The sequence below is a fragment of the Panthera pardus genome, unplaced genomic scaffold (assembly GCF_024362965.1).
Source record: "Panthera pardus isolate Hobbes unplaced genomic scaffold, ASM2436296v1 HiC_scaffold_10, whole genome shotgun sequence".
NCBI lineage: Eukaryota > Metazoa > Chordata > Mammalia > Carnivora > Felidae > Panthera > Panthera pardus.
This window is the reverse complement of record NW_026526655.1, coordinates 103,122,275-103,144,239: the sequence shown is the minus strand read 5'-3', so window position 1 is coordinate 103,144,239 and position 21,965 is coordinate 103,122,275. Positions and strand designations below refer to the sequence as shown.

At 41.3% G+C, this 21,965-nt stretch overlaps 1 protein-coding gene across 2 annotated transcripts in view; it reads right to left on the bottom strand.

Moving 5' to 3' along the window:
• Positions 1-1,483: 1,483 nt before the first annotated feature.
• Positions 1,484-21,965, bottom strand: part of RALB (RAS like proto-oncogene B) — a 44,089-nt gene continuing 23,607 nt past the window's right edge. For both annotated transcript variants that reach the window (XM_019469379.2, XM_019469378.2), the window contains 4 exons: positions 21,520-21,685; positions 13,374-13,582; positions 9,406-9,583; positions 1,484-3,088 (listed from right to left, as the gene is read on the bottom strand). In XM_019469379.2, the coding sequence (XP_019324924.1) occupies positions 2,969-3,088; positions 9,406-9,583; positions 13,374-13,582; positions 21,520-21,633 (621 nt within the window). In that variant the 5' untranslated portion in view covers positions 21,634-21,685 and the 3' untranslated portion in view covers positions 1,484-2,968. The remainder of the gene's footprint in view (positions 3,089-9,405; positions 9,584-13,373; positions 13,583-21,519; positions 21,686-21,965) is intronic.

Below are 21,965 nucleotides of genomic sequence, written 5' to 3'. Positions count from 1 at the left end.
ACATATTGTACTTGGCCGCATCTAAAACATGCAGTTTTCCCCACACTTTTATGTCACTGGAATCAGGATGGGTTCACTTAATTAGCAGGGTTTTTCCTTTGTGGTGTATAAATTACGGTGACTTCTTACAATTAATGGTGCCTTGGATTTGACAAAATCGGATACTTGTAGCAAATTATGTGTCTAGGTATTTTCCCCCCACATCACTTCATGTCATCGTAAACTGCTACATCTTTTTCTACTACTCTGCCCACCGTCATTATACTCCAGCCATATGGTCCTTGGGGTCTTTTCCCGAACACCTTAGGGCCTTTGGACCTGCGGTTCCCTACCTAGCCTGGGAAGCTCCCTGCACCCACCCAAGTGGCTTGACACATGGTTGCTCCTTCACATCTGCAGTCTCAGCTTAAATGTCACTTCCCTGGAGAAGCTTGTTGACCACGCAGTCAAAATCCACTCTACAGCCCAGAAACTTCCTGTCATATTACCCAGTTTTATTTTCATCAAAATACTTCCCCTGATGTTTTCACTTATTTGTCTCTTTCCCCACTGGAAGATAAGCTCCAGGAGAGCAGAGCTCTTGCCTACCTGGTTCAATACTGTACCCCAGCACCTAGAATGCAGGCTGACATCAAGTAGGTGCTTAAATAGTTCTAGAACGAATATTTTAGGAAGATAAAGGTAGGCCCTGGACACAATATAGATCATTTAGCAAGTAACTATGTTTGCAATTTCTAAATAGCACCACCCCCTTATTTTTCTATGGAAAAGATTTTCATATGTATAAATTCTTTAAGAAGATGCATTTCTGATTGCTATCCAGTTAAATATAATTTTAGAAATATACTGATAGCACCTACCAAGAATAATTTCTATAGCATGAAATAATTCATACCATCTTTTAATATATTTGTACATACTCCAAATCTACCTACTACTGACCAGAACTGATATCAAACGGGTAGCAAACCAGGATGAAAAGAAAAAAGGTTGTTTGAAAAACCTCAAGTGTGTGATTACCTTCAAGTTTTCAAATTTTAAGAGGGGTGCCTGGGTGGCTCAGTCGGTCAAGCATTCGATTCTTGATTTCAGCTCAGGTCATGATCTCACGGCACATGGGATCGAGCCCCGCGTCAGGCTCTGTGCTCACAGCATGGAGCCTGCTTGAGATTCTCTCTCTCCTTCTCCCCCTCTCCCACTCACTCGCTCTCTCTCTCTCTCAAAATAAATAAATACACATTAGAAGGAAATTTTAAGAAGAGTAGTCCTCTCTCCCAAAGGAAAGATGAAGTTAAAATACTATTTATATTTAAATTTTATTTCCCACAGTCCAGTTCAAAGGATTAATAGAAATAAAGTTTGTCTGATATCACAGAAAACCTAACATAATCAATAATGAACGAGTTACTGTCAGTTTCTTTAATTCTTGCATTTTACATGTATGACAAAAGGGTAAAATAAAAAGCTTGAGGCCCTGAAAAAGTGTATTTGTCTGCTTTTTTTATTTAAAAAAGACCCATGATTCTTTGGGAGGTGATACAAGATTGCTTCCCAGTCAGATCATAATTTCCACAATTTCCGTAATAACCATAAATTTGAAAGGTTCCCACTCTCCCCACCCCCAGTTCCCTTTTGGCACCTATATGTGAAATGTCACTTCCAAAAAATGGGGGGAAATGTGCTGAATACTGGGTTTTCATCACAGTACTCCTTTCCTGAGGAAAAATTTTCTGGTTGCTAAATTTAGAATATTGATATACAAAAAAGCTTACCATATCTCATCAATAAGAGCCTTTTTCGAACCAACTCTATGGCTGTCTCAGAAGAAAATTATATTAGAAACAGCAGCCAATTCTCAGAGGTGAAAGAGCAATGGCTTATCCTATCCTTTCCCACGTCTTCTAATTTTAAATTTAGAATTACAGAGCAATTCTATGAGAGGTAGCAGAATGTCTGACACTGGCGCTGGCTTCATGATTTGAGGATACAATTTGAACTCATCACATTCTTCAGAAGAACTCATTATACTGAAAAGAAACAAAGGAAGAGGCTTTCTCAACCTCTGCATGCAGAGAGGTCGACCAGAAGGACAGACATCGGTTACCAGTGGAGAAGGAGGGGTCTCACCTTGGCTGGCAGTTAGGGAAGGATGCAACCAAAGATAGATTTTTTGCTCTGATAAGAAAAGTATGCCATGTATAAAGCATACTACTCTGGAGTCTTCACTTAATCTGCTAAAAAGAAGCTTCTACACAAAATTCAGGATCCTATAGGAGAGAAATAGCCAATACAGGCTGTAATTGGCTAATTTTTACATATGAAGAATTTGATTTTCATTTTTCGTATCTAAGAAGGATTTATGAGCTTGTTACTGACCCATCTGGCCCGATTCATATTTATTTTATTTTTTCACGGTGCTTCAGATCTGCAGGGTATTGCCAAGAAACTTATCACACGCAAAAAAAATCTCTGAATTTTTCAGTGTCCTTAGAACTTAATGGATTTTTTTGAATACTTCTGTTAAGCTGATAAGAGTTGGGGAGAGTCTTATCCTACCCACCTCTCCCCAAACCTAATAAAATAGGACATTTTTATTCCGAAATAAAAGATGGTAACGTTACAAAACTAGGGGGGTGGGGAAGAAGATGCTACGACAGTGTATTTCTCTTTAATTAACACTTGACTATTTCCTACCTATAGCACTACGCACGTGATTAAACTTTTGGGAGGGAGAGAGGGAGAGAGAAGGAAACTCCAAAACCTCCTGACAAAGTAGCCATTCCGATGCATAGACAAGGGGTTATTTCTTCTGCCAGCCACTGGTTCACAAATATTTTCCCCATTTAAAGAAGTGTGCGTGAATGAGGTTGGGAGAGCAGGGAATACACCAAGAAGTCGACTATACGCTTCCCTTAACGAGCCCACCCTATGTCCTTAGCGGTGATTGCTTCATCCGCCATCTTGGCATTCACAGTAAGCAACATCTTTCTTTAAAACTTTTCTTGTTCTTGCTGCTTTTCTTGCCGTTCTTGTCTTTGTTCTCTGACATCTTTTTGGCTCTGATTTCTCTCATTAGGTCAAAGAACACCTGGGGTGCGGAGGAAGGAACGAAAAGAATAGGGAGGAAAAAGCCATTTAATGATTTCATGAAGCAATTCCACTAAGCAGGATATGTAGTCACATTTTAAAGCATAAAGCAAATTTGTTTTTATAAACCCTGAGCCAAATTTTGCATTAGACTTTCTAGCATTTGCAACCACCAGGAAAGGTTAAGAACATGAGTACTGGGTGCTTTCTTATATACCACCACACCTTATGGAATCCTAATCACGACCCTGTACAGGTAGGAACATCATTATGCCTGACGGCTTCTCCAGCAAGACTAGCGACTTGGAACATGGTGGGGTTCAGAGAAGAGGAAATAAAGCATAAACAAACTAAGGCTCCTGCACTAGGAAACTGGGGACAGGAGAGGAGAGATGTGCCGTCCCACCACCGCTCCACAAGCAGCCCCTACCCTCATTCTCAGGAACAGCCACTGTTCCTTGAGACGTTAGCTGAAAGGAACTTTATCAAGAACTGATATGACTTGTCCTCTGAAAGCAATGTACTATTCAGATACAAATTATCATCTGTCAAATAGTTTGGGTTTTGCCCTCTGCCTCCAGCAATCATGCCAAAGTGCCCATGATACCCAAGCAGACAAAATAAGCCTGAGACAAAGAAACATTTCAGATTTCTCAGAGGGAGTGATAGAGACTGGAAGCAAGAGGCTGAGTGCAGGCTTTAATCTTCAGATGTTCACACAAAACGACAACCTCCTTTTATTTCCATAGACATACTTTCTTCTTGGTGAAAAGGAAGATGGAGCTTTCTGAGTAGGGGACTCCACATGCATTTACCACCAGCTCCAGGCACAAAAAGGCACCCCCCTCCCCACAAAATGACCTAAGCACCCCACCCACAAGAGCAGCAGTGAACAACTTCAAATGTTACGGCTTTTTCGTTTTGTTCTAACAGCGAAGGCAGGAGGAGGATGGAATGTGTCCAATTTAAAATGATGACAAAGTTGTTCACGGGCTGATCTTATCAACCTTTCGTGTAAACTGTGTACAAGCGAATACAATGCTGCCAGTCATAAGTTTCTGCTGGGTCCTGTTTGGCAGGTCAAGCTGGTCCAGCGGAGGAAGGAGATACAAGCTAGCCTGCAACAGCCCCAACCCCCACCAGCCTGTCAAAAACTACACATCCCGGGTTCCAGGCCAAGAAAGCCTTCCCGGTGTTTTTTAAATGAAATACATGTCTGGATTTTCTGTGTGTTTTCTACAACTAGGAAACAATTTGATACAAAGAAAGAGATTTGGAACGGCACAGCAATCAGCATAAGAGCTGAGAAATAATACAGGGAAAAAATAGCGAGTGAACATACTTCACATTACAGACAGATTTATATTGCAGATGCTACCAAAATGCTTCTAAAGTGAACCCTTTCTGGGCTGCCTGGGTGGCTCAGTCAGTGAAGCATCTGACTCTCGATTTCGGCTCAGGTCACGATCTCACAGTTTATGAGTTCGAGCCCCACGTCAGACTCTGCGCTGTCAGAATGCTGCTGGAATTCTCTCTCCCGGTCTCTCTCTGCCCCTCCCCCACTCACGCTCACTCATGTTCTCTCTCTTTCTCTCTCTCTCTCAAAATAAATAAACATTTAAAAAATAAGTAAAATAAAGCCAACCCTTTCTGAGGAGAAATAATGACTGACACCACAGAAATAAAAAGAATTATAAGAGAATATTAAAAAATTATATGCCAACAAACTGGACAACCTGGAAGAAATGGATAAAGTCCTAGAAACATATAATCTTCCCAAACGAAATTAGGAAGAAATAGAAAATTTGAACAGACCGGTTACTAGTAACAAAATTGAACTGGTAAAAAAAAAAAAAAAAAAAAAAAAAAAAAAAGAAAACCTCCCAACAAATAAAAGTCAATGACCAGATGGCTTCAAGGGTAAATTGCACCAAACATTAAAGAAGAACTAATACCTATTCTTCTCAAACTATTCCAAAAAAAAGAATAGGAAGGAAAACTTCCAAATTCATTCTAGCAGACCAGCATTACCCTAATACCAAAACCAGAGAAAGACACCACAAAAAAAGAAAGCTACAGGCCAATATCTCTGATGAACACAGATGCAAAAATCCTCAGCAAAATATCAGCAAGCTAAATTCACAATAATTAGAAGTATCATTCACTACAATCAGGTGGGATTTATTCCAGAGATACAGGAGTGATTCAATATTTGCAAATCAATGTGATATATCACATTAAAAACAGAAAGGATAAAAACCATATGATCATCTCGATAGACACAGAAAAAGCATGTGACAAAATACAACATCCATTCATGATAAAAACTCCCAACAAAGTGGATTTAGAGGGAATATACCTCAATACAATAAAAGCCATATATGAAAAACCCACAGCTAACATCATACTCAATGGTGAAAAACTGAGAGCTTTTCTTCTATGATCAAGAACAAGAAAAGATGTCCACTCTCACCACGTTTATTCAAAATAGTACTGAAGTCCTGGCCACAGCAATAAGACAAGAAAAAGAAATAAAAGGCATACAAATTAAAAGGGAAGAAGTAAAACTGTCACTATTTGCAGATGACATGATACTATATATAGAAAACCCTAAAGATACCACACACACACAAAGACTATTAGAAGAGATAAATAAATTCAATAAAGTTGTAGGATACAAAATTAATATACAAAAATCTATCTGTTGTGTTTCTATATACCAAAACTGAAGTAGCAGAAAGAAGAATTAAGAAAACAATTCCAATTACAATTGCACCAAAAAGAATAAAACACCTTGGTAGGAATAAACTCTACCAAGATGTGAAAGACCTAAACTCTGAAAACTGTAAGACACTGATAAAAGAAATTAAAGATGACACAAACAAATAAAAAGATATTTCATGTTCACAGACTGGAAGAATTAATATTGTTAAAGTGTCCATCCTCCTCAGAGCAATCTAGAGATTCAGTGCAATCCCTATCAAAATACCAATAGTATTTTTCACAAAACTAGAACAAATAATCATAAAATGTGTATGGAACCACAAAAGACTTTGAAAAGCCAATCAATCTTAAGAAAGAAGGAGGTATGGGGCGCCTGGGTGGCTTGGTCGGTTAAGCGTCCGACTTCGGCTCAGGTCATGATCTCACAGTCCGTGAGTTCGAGCCCCGCGTCGGGGTCTGTGCTGACAGCTCAGAGCCTGGAGCCTGCTTCCGATTCTGTGTCTCCCTCTCTCTCTGACCCTCCCCCATTCATGCTCTGTCTCAAAAATAAATAAACGTTAAAAAAAAAAATTAAAAAAAAAAAGAAAGAAGGAGGTATCATAATCCCAGATTTCAACATATACTTCTCCAAAGCTTTAGTAATCCAAACAGTATGGTACTGGCTCAAAAACAGATACAAGGATCAACAGAATAGGAGAGAGGGCAAAGAAATAAACCCATGATTATATGGTCAATTAATCTAAGACAAAGGAGGCAAGCATATGCATGGAGCGGGGGGGCGGTTAGTCTTTTCAATAAATGGTGCTGGGAAAACTAGACAGCCACATGCAAAAGAATGGAACTGGACCACTTTCTTACACCACACACAAAAATAAACTCAAAATAGATTAAAGGCCTAGATGTGAGACCTAAAACCATAAAACTCATAAAAGAAACAGAGGCATGAGCATTGGGTGTTGCATGGAAACAATGAATCACTATATTGTACATCTGAAACTATTATTATACTGTATGTTAACTAACTGGAATTTAAATAAAAACTTGAGGGAAAATAAAAAGAAAACACAGGCAGTCATTTTTTGGACATCAGCCTGAGCAACATATTTATGGATCTGTCTCTTCAGGCAAGGGAGACAAAAGCAAAAATAAACTACTGGGACTATACTGAAATAAAAAGCCTTTGCACAGCGAAGGAAACCATCAACAAAAGAAAAAGACAACTCACCAAATGGGAGAAGATACTTGCAAATCATATATCCGATAAGGGGTTAATATCCAGTATATAAAGAACTTCTACAACTCAACACCTAAAAACCAAATAATCTGATTTAAAAATACACAGAGGACCTGAACAGACATTTTAGCCAGGGAGACACAAGGACGGCCAGCAGGCACATGAAAAGACACATCAGTAATCCTCAGGGAAATGCAAATCAAAACCATAATGAGATAATCACCTCTCACACCAGTCAGGCTAGTATTTTGTCAAAAAGAAAAGAAAAGAAGTGTTGACAATGATGTGGAGAAAAGGGACCGCTCCCTGCCCTGCTGGTGGGAATGCAAACTGGTGCAGTCACTGTGGAAAACAGTATGGAGGTTCCTCAAAAAATGAAAAACAGGAAAACCGTATGATCCAGTAATTGCACTACTGGGCATTTACCAAAAGAAGATGAAAACACTAATTTGAAAAGATATACGCACTCTGATGTATATAGCAGCATGATTTACAACAGCCAAATTATGGAAACAATCCATCAATAGATGAATGGATAAAGAAGATGTGGAACATATATACAGTGGAATGATACCACTCAGGCATGTAAAAAGAAGGAAATCTTGCCATTTGCAACAACATGGATGGACCTAGGGGGTATTTGGCTCCCCTAATAAGACAGAGAAAGACAAATGCCATATTATTTCACTTACATGTGGAATCTAAAAAAACAAAACAAACAAAAACAGACTCAAATACAGAGAACAAACTGGTGATTGCCAAAGGGGAGGAAGGTGGGAGGATGGGTGTAAAAGATAAAGGGGATTTGAGATACAAACTTCTGGTTATAAAATAAATAAGTCACAGGGATGAAAAGTACAGCCTAGGGAATATAGTCAGTAACACTGTAATAACATTGTACAGTGACAGACCATGATTACATCTACCATAGTGAGCACTGAGTAATATACACAATTGTTAAATCAATTTGTTGTGCGCCTGAAGTGAAGGTAACATTGTATGTCGATTATACTTGAACAATAAATAACAATTGTTTAAAAAATAAAGGGAGCCCCTTTTAATACCAACATCCTAAACACCAATGTTCTTCTAGACTCATTTCAAGCTAAAGTAAAGCTTGGTCACAAATCTGTCCCTCTCAGGTAAGAAGTAAAGGAGAATTATTTCCCCATAAGAAGGAGCAACATGAGATGCAATCTGGGGGCTTCAGATGCTGACGCCGCATAATACAAAGCAGACATATCCACTGCTCGGCTGCCAAAATGAGGTGGGTTTAGATGTTACAAGAGCACAGATCATGAAGTAAGAGCTAACAAACAAGGTGAAGGCAGAAGGGAAAGCCTCATCTAGAAGGCTGTTCACTTTAACTGTGTGGCAACCGCTCTGAACCTTAGTTCTTTAGAAAAAAACCCAAAACCTAACAATAGCGATCACTAGTAGGTGGATTTTCCAACTGTCAATGTTCAGCATCGTCGGGGCGCCTGGGTGGCTCAGTTGATTAGCGTCTGACTCTCGGTTTCAGCTCAGGTCATGATCTCACGTTTTGTGAGTTCGAGCCCCACATCAGGCCCTAAGCTGACAGCACGGAGCCTGCTTGGGTTTCTCTCGCCCTCTCCCTCTGCCCTTCCCCCACTTGTGCTGTCTCTGTCTCTCTCAAAGTAAGTAAATAAACTTTAAAAAATTATTTAAAAAAAAAAAAGATTTTCAGCATTGTCAAGGTCCCCCTTTCACCAGCGTCAGATTTGAATGAGAAAGTACACTGGGCATCGCTAAGAGAGAGAAGAGAAGGGAAGGGGAAGGGGAAGGGGAAGGGGAAGGGAAAGGGGAAAGGGAAGGGGAGGGGATGGGAGAGTTGATTCCTGAGAGCAAACAGTATTTGGAGACTAAGTTATAAACACAGAACACACTGGCTCTGCCGGTGGACAGTAAGGGGAAAAGAATAAATCTAACCGATAAGTCACTGACAACAAAATCAAGGTACAACATGTTTCCCTGGGGAAGCCCCTAAGAACCCGCTGATGGACTTGGCTCCTGGAGAACAACAGGCCGCAGCAGATGAGAGCACAGAGGTGCTACTGTGGCCGTCCTTCCAGCACTGCCTTCACTGACCCCGGGGCCATACTTCCAGGGGCCAACCTTAAGCATGCTCTAACAAAGGCTCAAGACAAAGTGAGGGGACTCTGCTCTGGACTGTTTTAAATCCACAGTCAAACCCTCCCAGGGCTTCTCACTGTACTGGCTGAGACATCTGGAAAAGTCAGTTCTCCCCTACTTTCCACAAATGGTTCCCTCAAAACCAAACAGATGAGATGTCTACGTGCTGCAGTTTCCCAAGAAACACACAAAGAGCGCACACCTACCTTGTCCACGTTGGCCCGCGTTTTAGCCGACGTCTCCACGTACTGCACACCCCACTCCTCTGCGTTCGTCCTGGCCTCCTCGAAAGGCACCTGCCTCCGCTCCTCTAGGTCGGACTTGTTTCCCACGACCAGCAATGGGATTTTATCTTCTTCGGCCTTAACGCGGAGGATCTGTTCCCTAAGGCATTGCATCAAAATAAAGCAGCTAAGAAAGCTAGAATGAGAACTCAATTTCACTGATGCATCTAAAATGAACGGCTTTCCTACAGCAGAAAAAATTGTTATGCTCGGACGTGTCCCAAGGCAGCATTCCCTAGATCCTGTCACAAACAAGACAAGTGGTTTCAAAGCCTGGTTCTCAGTTTGCCTACATCAGGAGGACCTGGGGTGCTCGTCACAAACACGGGTTTCTGGGCCCAACAGGAGGCCCACAGAAGGAATGTCTGAATAGGAGCCCAGGATTCTGCATTTCAACAGGGTCCCCAACTGATGCTTAGGCACCAAAACTTCTTAACAAAAAGAACAACTTAGGAACTCTGGGATAAAAACAAGCTAAAAGAAGTATCTTCAGGGGCGCCTGGGTGGCTCGGTCGGTTAAGCATCCAACCCTTGATTTCGTCTCAGGTCAAGATCTCACAGTTCATGAGTTCGAGCCCCGCATCAGGCTGGCAGCATGGAGCCTGCTTGGGATTCTTTCTCTCCCCCTCTCTCTCTGGCCCTCCCTTGCTCTCTGTCTCTCTAATTAATTAATTAATTAAATATTAAAAGAAGTATCTTCATACATAAAATGCGTAATAATTCTCCTGAAAACATGGTATGATTTCTTTGTGACACTAACAGCTGTGAAATCAGTGTTTTTCATACGGAAGGTGGCAGTCTATTAGATCATGAAATCAGTTTAATGGGTCACAACCAGTAACATTTTTTTCCCCTCAGTGAAACAGAACACCATAGACCAGGGCAGAAACATCAGAGGGGATCTCAAGTATGACATGAAGTATGTTTTGTGAAACTTCTGTTTCGATTTCATCTGTATGCGTATATGCACCTGCCCCCTGCCGGACTCCCCGCACCTCTCCCCGCCACAGTTTCCATTTAGATATAGTAAATGTTACAAGCAATGGAATGAGGTCAGTTAAGTTAGGCAGTAATCATGTTTTATTGTGTGTCATTTTTCTACTACAAAGTAAAAAAAAAAAAAAAAAAAAAAGGAAAGAATCCAATATCTATGGAAAAGTACTTCAAAAACATCTCCTTAAAAAAAAAAAAAAAACACTAACTGTAAAACCTTAAATTTTACCTCTCCTAAAGCTATCAGCTACCTAAATTACTAATCAATACCAAATATTAAAAAAATAAATATTTCATTCCCAGTATTTTGGTCCAGTGAAGACATTTCTACTTTCACATTCCAATATATTCCCAAAATAGACCACCTCAAAAGTGTATTTTGTGGGGATCTGTATTGATTTCTCTATGATATAGGGTAACGTTTCAGAATAATGAAAATTTAAAAAAATTTTCCATTAGAGTCAATTTAAGTATCAGATATCAAATATTCTAAGAAAAACGAAAAAGAAGATAAGGAGATGCTTATAAATTGCCTCTAAGTAGCTTTGCTATAGCCTACATTTCAACAGGGGTCATAGAACATGCTACATTTAGAAGTTACGTGATCAGCACAAATTATGACAAGAAAAACTGATAGCTCTCTGGCTCATTAGTCATGCAGAGGTTTGTAAAATGACCTCATTAATAAACATATTCATGCAAAAATAGAAGTACTGATTCTGGTCTCTTATAAAAAAAAAAAACCTAGTTTTCGAGCTTATTGAATATTGTCCAGGGCAAATTTCAAGGAAGATGGAGCATGTTAACATTTTGTTTTATGTTGGGACCTTTCCATAAATACAGAAATGCTATGTTTGAAATCTGTTAACAGGCATAAAGGAGTTTAACCACAAAGACTCAGATGCCCTACTTCCATTTTCCGTTTCTGATGCCGTGAGAAACCTGGACAGCCTCGTGACTTTTCTCTGAATGTCCGGAGCTCAAGTCAGAAGAGCTAACCTGCCCTCCCTTTTTCTTTTAGGTAGTCATCTGTCCTTTTTCTCCTAAGGACCTCTGTTCTCACATAATGACCGAAACCCACCTCCCAAGACGAGATGAGACTGTTCCAAATCCCTGAGAACACATGGCTCTGTGTGCGTGGTGCGGGGCGACTGGACGAGGCTGGCACCGTGTCTCCTCTGGATGTGACTCTGCCTCTGCCCACCAAGTCCTTTCTTGGGGAGTCATGGGGTAATGGGAAATCAAAAGGCTCGGACATTCAAGATAATAAGGAAGTGTGTGCATCCGTCCTGTTTTATCAAGGATGCACTCACAATTATGAATACATCGACTGTACCCACATAGAGAAAACCCTAGGCATGTCGGGAAAGTCTGAAAACTCATAGGACTTCTCCTAAGAGTCCTGGTCATTTAACTGATCGCCACCATGCACGTACTATAGTACCAGAGAATTTAGATGTGCCACCTTTGAAGACTTGACACTATGAAGCCCAGCAAGTGACGACCACTGTGTTCACCTGGGTTTACCCCTTGAGGGCCCCCTGGCTCACTGATGCTTCCTTCCAAATCTTGTGGGGGGAAATTTAGTTTCCTCATTTTCACCTTTGGCTGACCCCTTAACTTCTGACCAGAACTTGCTAAAGAATGGAAAAAAAAATTATGGATTTTCTTCCCTTTTTAGTTCCCTGTTAGACTCTAGATTTGCTTCTTAAAATCAAAAGTCATCTGGACAGATATGTTTATAAGGGGAGTAGATAAGAGAAACAAAACAAGCGTGTAGGGTAAAGAGAAAGACGCCATCCCCATTGGAATTCCTCTAAGAATTATGCCTAACAGCTCACGATTTCTTGGTAACAATGAACTTCAGGTATCTTTAACCACTGCACTTAAAATGAGTAACAGCAGTTCACATTCTACTCACTGTGTAAGCACCATGTGCCCATGCTGTGAGAGGGCCTGGGGACACAGCGCGGTACAGGATGGCCGTGGCTCCTGCCCTTACACGTGTACAGCCTAAAGCATCATTTCATTTCATCTCATCAAGTAACAAGTACACTTTCAGACAGAGAAACAGAATCTCCAATGCCAAGTAAACCTGCTCAGGGTCCCCAAACTGCTAGGTGGCAGGGCAAGGATTCACACCCAGGTCTGCCTAATTCTAAAGCTGGGCTTAGAATTTTTTAGAAAAAAAAGCTGGGCTTTTTTTTCACTCACCTATGTTAAAAGTCCTACAGGTGCCACAAACGGTCACTCTAACTGACATCTTTCACTCTCCTGACAATGTTTCATCAACCTCAAAACAGATCAAAATGATGACTTTTCCAGCAAAATTATAAAAAGGATAAAGATAGTTAACCCATCGATCACTGTCTCTTAGGATTTATATGAAAACAAAATTAGAAGTTCTTGAGTGTATGGAATGGCTTCGTCCTCTTAAGATTCCTTTTTTTTCTTTAATGTTTATTTATTTTGAGAGAGAGCACGCATGTGCACACATTAGTGGGGGAGGGGCAGAGAGAAAGGGAGAGAGAGAATCCCAAGCAGGCTCCATGCTGTCAGTGCAGAGCCCAACGCTGGCATCTCACAAACCATGAGATCATGACCCAAGCTGACATCAAGAGTCCGACGCTTAATCAACTGAGCCACCTCTGAAGATTCGTAAGGTAATTTACATTCAAAAATTATAAAAATGGGGAAGCCCAAAGAGATGATAACAAATGGGGGGCTCTCATGTGCCAAGATTCAAAAAGCCCCAGAAAATCCGTTAGCGGAATTCTTAATAACAAGCCCAACCCTCTGTTATTATGCTCAGCCCCAGATTCCTGCCAAGCTGACCACGTGAGAAAGACAGGCAGAAAGTCTCCTGGAGGCTGGAGTCCCTTTCGTTTCACACATACCTGAATTCGGCAGTTGCTGTAAATGATTCATGTTCTGTGATCGAGAACACGAGGAGAAAACCTTCCCCACTGCGAAAGTAGTTGTCTCGAATGGCTGCATAGTCCTCTTGTCCAGCCGTGTCCAGAATATCTATCTGGACTTCTTCTCCATCAAGAACCACTTTCTTTCTGTAACTGTCAGCTTTGGTAGGTTCATAGTCTTCTACAAACTGCGGGAATAAACAACATTATCAGTAATTAACAACATATTAAGGGAAAGAAAATTTGCCAAAGAAATAAATTTCAATATATGGGCACCTGGCCTATAATCAACTGAATATTTATTGAGTATTCACAATTATCACACTATGTTTAAGGCACTATAAAAAAATAACTCCTTCTTTAACACTTCTGTATTGCTCTCGGTTCTACTGCTTTTTGTTTTTATTTTTGTTTTCATGGTTTTAACATAATGTATTGTCAAATTGGCTCACATACACTATGTACAGTGTGCTCTTGGTTTTGGGGGTAGACAAGAGCCAATATTCCCATTTTGTAGATGAGGAGACCAAGCATAGGGCAGAAAGAACACTTGGTGATATTATTCACAGTATAAAATTATAAACACTGGCAAGGGTGAGAAACAGAAGCTCTTACACACAATCAACAGAAGTATAAAACTCATCTGAAAAGTGATTTGACAAGAGGGACTAAGGGGATTAAACAGGCAACATGATAAACTTCAAATGGGTCAAAAATTAAATATAAAAAATAAGCCCATCAAGTATCAGAAGAAAACATGGGTGACATCCTTTTATTACCTTGAAGTAGGGAAGGCCTTTTTAACTATGACTCAAAATCCAGAAGCCATGTAAGAAAAAATTGATAAATTAGACTACATAAAATTTTTTTTAAACTTCCATATGGCACAACACACTATTTAAAAAAAGACAAATGACAAACAGGGAAAAAGTATTTGAACCCATATCACAAAGAGCTATATTTAAACAGTTCCTAGAAACAGGGAGAAAAAAACATCAATAATCCAACAGGGAAAAGTGGCAACAGACATAAACAATTGACAGAAAAATACATACCTATGATGCTAATCATACAAAAAGATGTTCATCCTCACTAATATAGAGAATGGAAATTATTGACAACACAGAGATACCGTTTTTCACCTACCAGACCGGCAAAAAACCCAACGTCGGACAACATACTCTGGGGAAAAGGCCCTCTTGCACATGGCTGGTGGGAGTAGAGAACAGCACAGCCTTTACGGGGATGAACACGACAACATCTAACAGCAGTGGAGAAGCGTTCATCTCCCAGCCACCCTGCTTCTAGGAATCTAATCTACAGCAACACACAAGGTGATCACTGTGGCACTGTGTATAACAGCAAATGGTCAATAACCACCCAAACGCCCAACAACAGGCACCCATCAACGGAATACTACGCAGCTATAAAAAAACGACAAACAGAACCATGTACAGATACACAGCGATCTCCGGAAGATAACAGTCTACCTTTTGCATAAGGAAATGAAGGAGAATAAAGAATAAGATAGGCGTGTATGAGTATGTACAGCTGTTTTTGTGTGTATGTATATATATGTATGTGTGTGTGTGTATCTTAATAGGCACATATATGCATATGTATGTATGTATTTATGCATGTATTTGCCAAAGAGATTCCCTGAAAAGACAAACAAAACAAATTTAAAAGCTGTGAAACAGAAAACAGAAGCAAATGAACCTGAATGAATGTTAAATTGGTAATAGAGCCACACAGAGAACTAATTCAAGAGACGTTAGTACAGAATATTTTGATAGCATGCATCCCACTAAAAGAGACAAAGGACAAAAAGTTTCAAAAACTGCTAAACTTCTCTTGGCTTGTATTATTGAGTAATAATGATATTAGTAATTCAAAGCTATTTTCTTTATATCGTGGTATATATCAAATAAGTAATTATTTTAATGATGTCAGAAGTACAGATATTCAGGAAAAAAAACTAAATTAATGACAGCAATGAACCATTAAAATAGAATTGGTGCGGGTGGACTGGGTGGCTCAGTTGGTTAAGCAGCCAACTTCGGCTCGGGTCACCATCTCACGGTTCGTGGGTTCAAGCCCTGTGTCAGGCTCTGTGCTGACAGCTCGGAACCTGGAGCCTGCTTGAGATTCCGTGTCTCCCTCTCTTTCTGTCCCTCCCCTGCTTGTGCTCTGTCTCTCTCACTTTCAAAAATAAGTAATAAAACATTTTTTAAAAATTAAAAAAAAAAAACGGGGCACCTGGGTGGCTCAGTCGGTTGAGCGTCCGACTTCGGCTCAGGTCACGGTCTCGCGGTTCGTGAGTTCGAGCCCCGAGTCGGGCTCTGGGCTGATGGCTCAGAGCCTGGAGCCTGCTTCCGATTCTGTGTCTCCCTCTCTCTCTGCCCCTCCCCCGTTCATGCTTTGTCTCTCTCTGTCCCAAAAATAAATAAACGTTAAAAAAAAATTAAAAAAAAATAAAAATTAAAAAAAAAAGAATTGGTGCTGGTTTAAGCAGATATCTAGATGCGAAAGAATGAAGTGGGACCCCTACTTCATATCACACACAAAAATTAACTCAAAATGGATCGAGACCAAATTGTAAAAACTGAAACTATAAACTCTAAGAAGTAAACAGGTGTAAATCTTTATGACCTTGGATATGGCAATGCATTCTTAGATGGGACATCAAAAGCACAGGCAACAAAAGAAAAAGTAGATAAACTGAACTTCATCAAAATGTAAAACTTTCATGCTTCGAAGGACATCATCAAGAAAGTGAAAAGATAACCCATAAAATGAGAGAAAATATTTGTAAATCATATATCTAATAGGAGACTAATATTCAGAATACACAAAACACTCTTAAAGTTCAACAATAAAAAGACAACCCAATTTAAAAATAGACAAGAGAGGGGCGCCTGCCTGGCTCAGTCGGTTAAGAGGCCGACTTCAGCTCAAGTCATGATCTCGCCGTCTGTGGGTTCGAGCCCCACGTCAGGCTCTGTGCTGGCAGCTCGGAGCCTGGAGCCTGCTCTGGATTCTGTGTCTCCCTCTCTCTCTGTCCCTGCTTGCTCTCTGTCTCTCTCTTTCTCTCTCAAATAATAAACATTTTGAAAAAATTAAAAAAAAATAGACAAAAGACCTGAAGGAACATTTCTCCAAAGAAGATACACAGGTGGCCAACAGGCACGTGAAACAAGGCGCAACATCATCAGTCACTAGGGAACTGCCAATCAGAACCACAGTGAGATACTGCTTCATACTCACCAGGATGTATAATCAAAAAGAGACAATAACAAGCATTGGCAAGGATACAGAGAAATCGGAACCCTCACACATTGCTTGTGGGGTTATAAGATGGTACAGGTGCTATGGAAAAAAGTTTTGCACTTCTCAAAAAGTTATACATAGAGTTACCATATGACCTGGCAAGTTTCATGCCTCGGTATATTTACGCAAGAGAATTTAAGACTTAAGTCTACACAAAAATTTATGCACATGTGTTCACAGCAACATTATTCAAAGTAGCAAAAAAGTAGAAACAATCCAAAAGTCCATCACTTGATGAACGGATAAACAAAACACAGCATATCCAGACAATGGAATATTATTCCATGAAAAAACCTGATGCAGGTTACAACATGGATGAGCTTCCAAGACATTGAAAGAAAGCCTGATACAACATGAAAGAAGCCTGATATCACGATCACATAATGTACGATTCCATTTATTTGAAATGTCCAGAACAGGTAAATCCATAAAAACAAAATGGTTGCCAAGAACCCGAAGTGTTGAAGAAGGGGAGGCAGAAATGAGGAAAGACTGCTGATATTAGGGTGTTTTCTTCTCTTTTGTGGAGGCAGAAAATTGTTCTAACATTATATAATAGTGATGGTTGCATGCCTGTGTGAATATGCTAAAAAAAAATGATTGAATTGTACACTTCAAAAGGATGAATACCATGGTGTATGAATTATATCTTAAGAAACCAATTTAAATTTTTAAAAATTTAAAAATTGAATTGAGGGGCGCCTGGGTGGCTCAGTCGGTTAAGTGTCCAACTTTGGCTCAGGTAACAATCTCACAGTTCGTGGGTTCGAGCCCCACATTGGGCTCTCTGCTGTCAGCAGTGAGCCAGCTTCGGATCCTCTGTCTCCCTCTCTCTCTGCCCCTTCCCTGCTCATTCTCTCTTTCTCTCTCAAAAATAAATAAAACATTTAAAAAGAATTGAGATTATCAGTGTGAACTTAGTGGGCCCTTTGAAGAACACCCTTAAAAAAAGCCTTGTACTGATTTTAAGCCCCAAAATAAAAAAAACGACAAGATTTTTAGTATTAGGTTCTTACATTTGTACTAGCAGTTATCTTCAACTAGACAAAATGTGAAAATTGACCTGTTTCACAACAGTGTCCTATTAACTCCTTTCCAAAGAGACAAATCCATGACCCCAAAAACCTAAGCACCCAGTGCAAATCTCTAAATACCACCATGAAGCATTTCAAGTGCGTATTTCTGAGCTTTCAAGGTTAAAAAGGTCCATAGACTCGCTGGACAAGGGATGTCTGAATGTCCTCATAACGACTGCATACCTCTGTGTCAGTGAAAAGCGTACAGATTATTAGAACATAGACTACAATCTTGATTTTCCACTTTTCCATTAGAAACAGAAAGTCCTGGAGTCTTGGTATCTGTTAAGACGATCCACACTCCTGGCCTTGGGGGGCGGTGTGTGATTCAGTTTCAGATGCCTAAGACACACAGATTCCCCAGGGATCTGTGTCTAAACTGCCTTAGCCAGCCACTGACAGTCTGCCGTGGTTGCTGTCAAAGTCCCCGGTCACCAACCTCACATGGTCCGTAGCTTTAGAAGTCTTCAAGTATGTTAGGTCAAGGATAAAAAGATTAAGATCTCCCTCCAGTTTTTCTCAAAGTCAGACCTTAGCCAAAAATAAAAACTTCTGGGACCACTGCCCCTCGCATAATCCAACCCTCATAGCAATTTCACCATATAAGCTCTTTTTTTTTTTTTTTTTTTTTAACTTGAGGTAAAGCCCTGGACCAAGAATAAAGAATGTGGGATGTGGGTAGACTTTAGGTAACTGGCATCCCGGACCACAGGACTGTTCCCTTTTCTGTGAAATCAGGCTTGACCAGGTGATCTCTCAGGCAGGAATCACCACACTTGGCCATACATCAGACTGCCGGGAGAGCTGCGCATAAAATGAGAGTCCCCATTTTCAACTCTAGAAATGTTATTCAAAAAGGTGATCGGCTAAGTTTGGGAATCGCTGCTAAGATCTCTAAGATCTCTTCAAGCTCCAAGACTATGATTCTGGAACTCTCCTGTCCAATATAGTAGCCACTAGCCACATTTGCTGGAACTCTAGTCACATGTGCAGACAGTACAGATACAGAACGTTTTCATCGTGGCAGAAGGTCCTACTGGACAGCGTTGCTTTAGAAATCAATTAAAGACTTCTCCAAACGTACATTAATCCATCTCTATTCTTTCCTTGCTCTCATTTTACCATTTCTTCAACAACTGCTGCTCTCCAGTCCTCAACTATGTTTGCCCATGAAAAAATAGACTAAGATCAAGCCTAGTTTTCCCTTATTTCTCTGAAGATACGAGGAAGAAGGGACAAAACTCTTCTGTGTGCATCTTCCCCACCCCCTACCCCCACTTAACCATACGCACACATACAAACCTACATAATAAAAATGAAAATCCAGATTCGACTCTCCTACTAGTTAGTCTCCCGCAGCGTCAGCAGCTGTGCTATTGACAAGACTATTTGGGATGGATAACTCTTGGTTGTGAGGTCTCTCCTGTGTGCTGTAGGGTGTTTAGCACCATTGCTGGCCCCTACCCACTAGGTGCTAGTAGTAACTGCCCTCCAGTTGTGACACTCAAAAGTATCTCCAGACGTTGGGACGCCTGGGTGGCTCAGTCGGTTGAGCGGCCGACTTCAGCTCAGGTCACGATCTCGCGGTCCGTGAGGTCCGTGAGTTCGAGCCCCGCGTCGGGCTCTGTGCTGACAGCTCAGAGCCTGGAGCCTGTTTCGGATTCTGTGTCTCCCTCTCCCTGCCCCTCCCCAGCTCATGCTCTGTCTTTCTCTGTCTCTCTGTCTCTCTGTCTCTCTCTCAAAAATAAATAAATAAACATTTAAAAAATAAAAATAAAAAGACCAATACTGTGGCAAATATACCCTCAGGTGACCCTCAGTGAGCCATGCCCCTGGTATGATACTCTCCCTTTTAAATACAGAGGACTCTGTGATTGGCTTCTAACCAACAGAATATGGGAAAGATCGTGAGATCACCCCATGATTACGTTTCCTTATATAAGAATCTGTCTTAGCTAAACAGAGACGCTCTCCTACTGCCTTGAAGAAGCAAGGTGCCACAGAATGAACCACCTATGGAAAGGGCCTGATGGCAAGGACCTGTGGGCCTCCACCCTACGTCTGCATGAAACCCAACTCTGCCAGCACCCAGAGCTTGGAAGAGGACCCGAGCATCAGCCAGGCTCACGGCCCCAGCCAACTCTGACTACAGCCTTGTGGGACCCCGGGCAGAGCAGCCAGCTAAGCCACGCCACACTCCCAAGCCCTGGAAACTGTAGATAACCAACATGTGTTGTTTCAAGCTGCTAAATTTCTAGTAATTTGTTACATGGCAATAGAAAACCAATACAAATACCACTTATATCACAAAATCCAGCAAAATAACATATTTTTTATTAATCAACTGCCTGGCATAACTCTAGAATACCTTCTTAACTGGTTTGTTTGTTCACTGCATCCTCTTTGATTATCTCGTCATACAGGCCAACGATTGTGTAATATTTCCTATAGAGGATGAAAAACAATTTAGTCTTATCCTCTAGCATAATTGGTCCAAGTTTCTCTTTTATTGAAAGTTTAGAAAGATTTTCTTCAGCTTCACAATGACGTGACACTACTAGTAACAGAAGTTTTAGGACCATTGTCAAATTTAAGAAACATTTCTTAAACTTCCCTGGAAGAGACTATAAGATCTGGAAGAACTTTCCCAACCTGTTTCTAGCTCCACGTCTCGACCCTTGTTTCTCGAGAACTCCACAGCCCACACACTTCCAGAACCAGGTGCCACAGGACCACACTCACACCACGATAACCTCCTGGCCTTGCACCTCACATCACAGTGCCAGGTGAGTCAGCAGAGTGGGTGGTGGGAATATTCCGGGAAGCCATCCCTACAGCGAAATGGCTAGTAATAACTTAACCACATGCCCAAGTGACTCCAAACCACATAAATAGATACCACTAATTCCCAGCTAAATATATCCTTAACCCAACTTCCCTCAGCTAGATCCCAAAAATGGCCATTGCCATTCCAACACCACCCAACATAAGTTGGACAGAGGGCAAGTCTAGTGAAGATCAGATAATGATCTTCACCAACTGTGGTGACAGGTATCTTCCTCTTGGAAATCCTGTAAAGCACACACCCATGGGAACGTGACGTGAGCGCCGGTCAGAACACTCTGCCCATGGTACCATCTGACGGCCATCAGGCAGGGACATTTGTTGCCACGGGAATCAAAACGGTGTTGTCACATTGGACTCAGCACCAGTTCCATTATCCACATTAAGTGACATAAATGTGGGGCAAGGATGGTGTGACCCTTACTTTGCTGCATGGCAGAACTAGAGAGGACCTGATGCCCATCACTAGAGAAAAGATTGTCTTATGACAGCTTAGCTCTCCCTTTCACTACCTCCTGAAAGTGACTGTCACAAAGCTAAATCTGACCTGTTCTTCAGAACGGTATAAGAGTATAAGAGTCCCCTCCTCTTCCCTTCCTCCTGTCAGAAAGCAAGCTCAAAGGATAACACCGGAAGTCACGCAAAGCAGGGACCCCTCACATCCCCACCAGAGTTGAAATTACTTACCAAAACTCAGCAGCCCAGATCTCATGCTCGTTAGACTGCCTATAAAGCTACTCAGAAACCATGTTAACACAGATTCGCCCCACGATCCTCCGTGCACATGGGGCACTGAACACATGAACACAGCTGGAGGAGGGACACTATGACAGCAGACTCGATGAAGAAAGGCGTCTGCGCCCGGCATGTCTTACCTCATCGTACATGAACTGAAGCGTCAGGGCCGACTTGCCAACCCCTCCACTGCCGACCATGATCACCTTGTGAAGGGCCAAGGAGCTCTGGCTCTTACTCTTGTTTGCGGCCATCCCGCCGGTTGTCTAAGGTCGCAACACACGACCAGAGGACCCAGTTGAAGAGCTGCCAAGGAACAAGACAAAGACTTAGAGGCAGTTTGATGTCTACCCAACTGAAAGAAAATGAAGTCCGTGTGCGCCAGGAAAGCCTAACCCAGACATTCCAACAGAGAAGCAAAGCTTCTAGGTGCCGGGCAGAGATGAAACAATCCCTCCAACAACCCCAGAGGTCATTTACCATAGCAGAGCCAGAAAGAAAGTAAGACAGAGAGGAAAAAAATGGCACCCAGTGCCTGGATCACTGGGGAGTGTGGGGAGGACACCGGACACTAAAAATCCTCAAA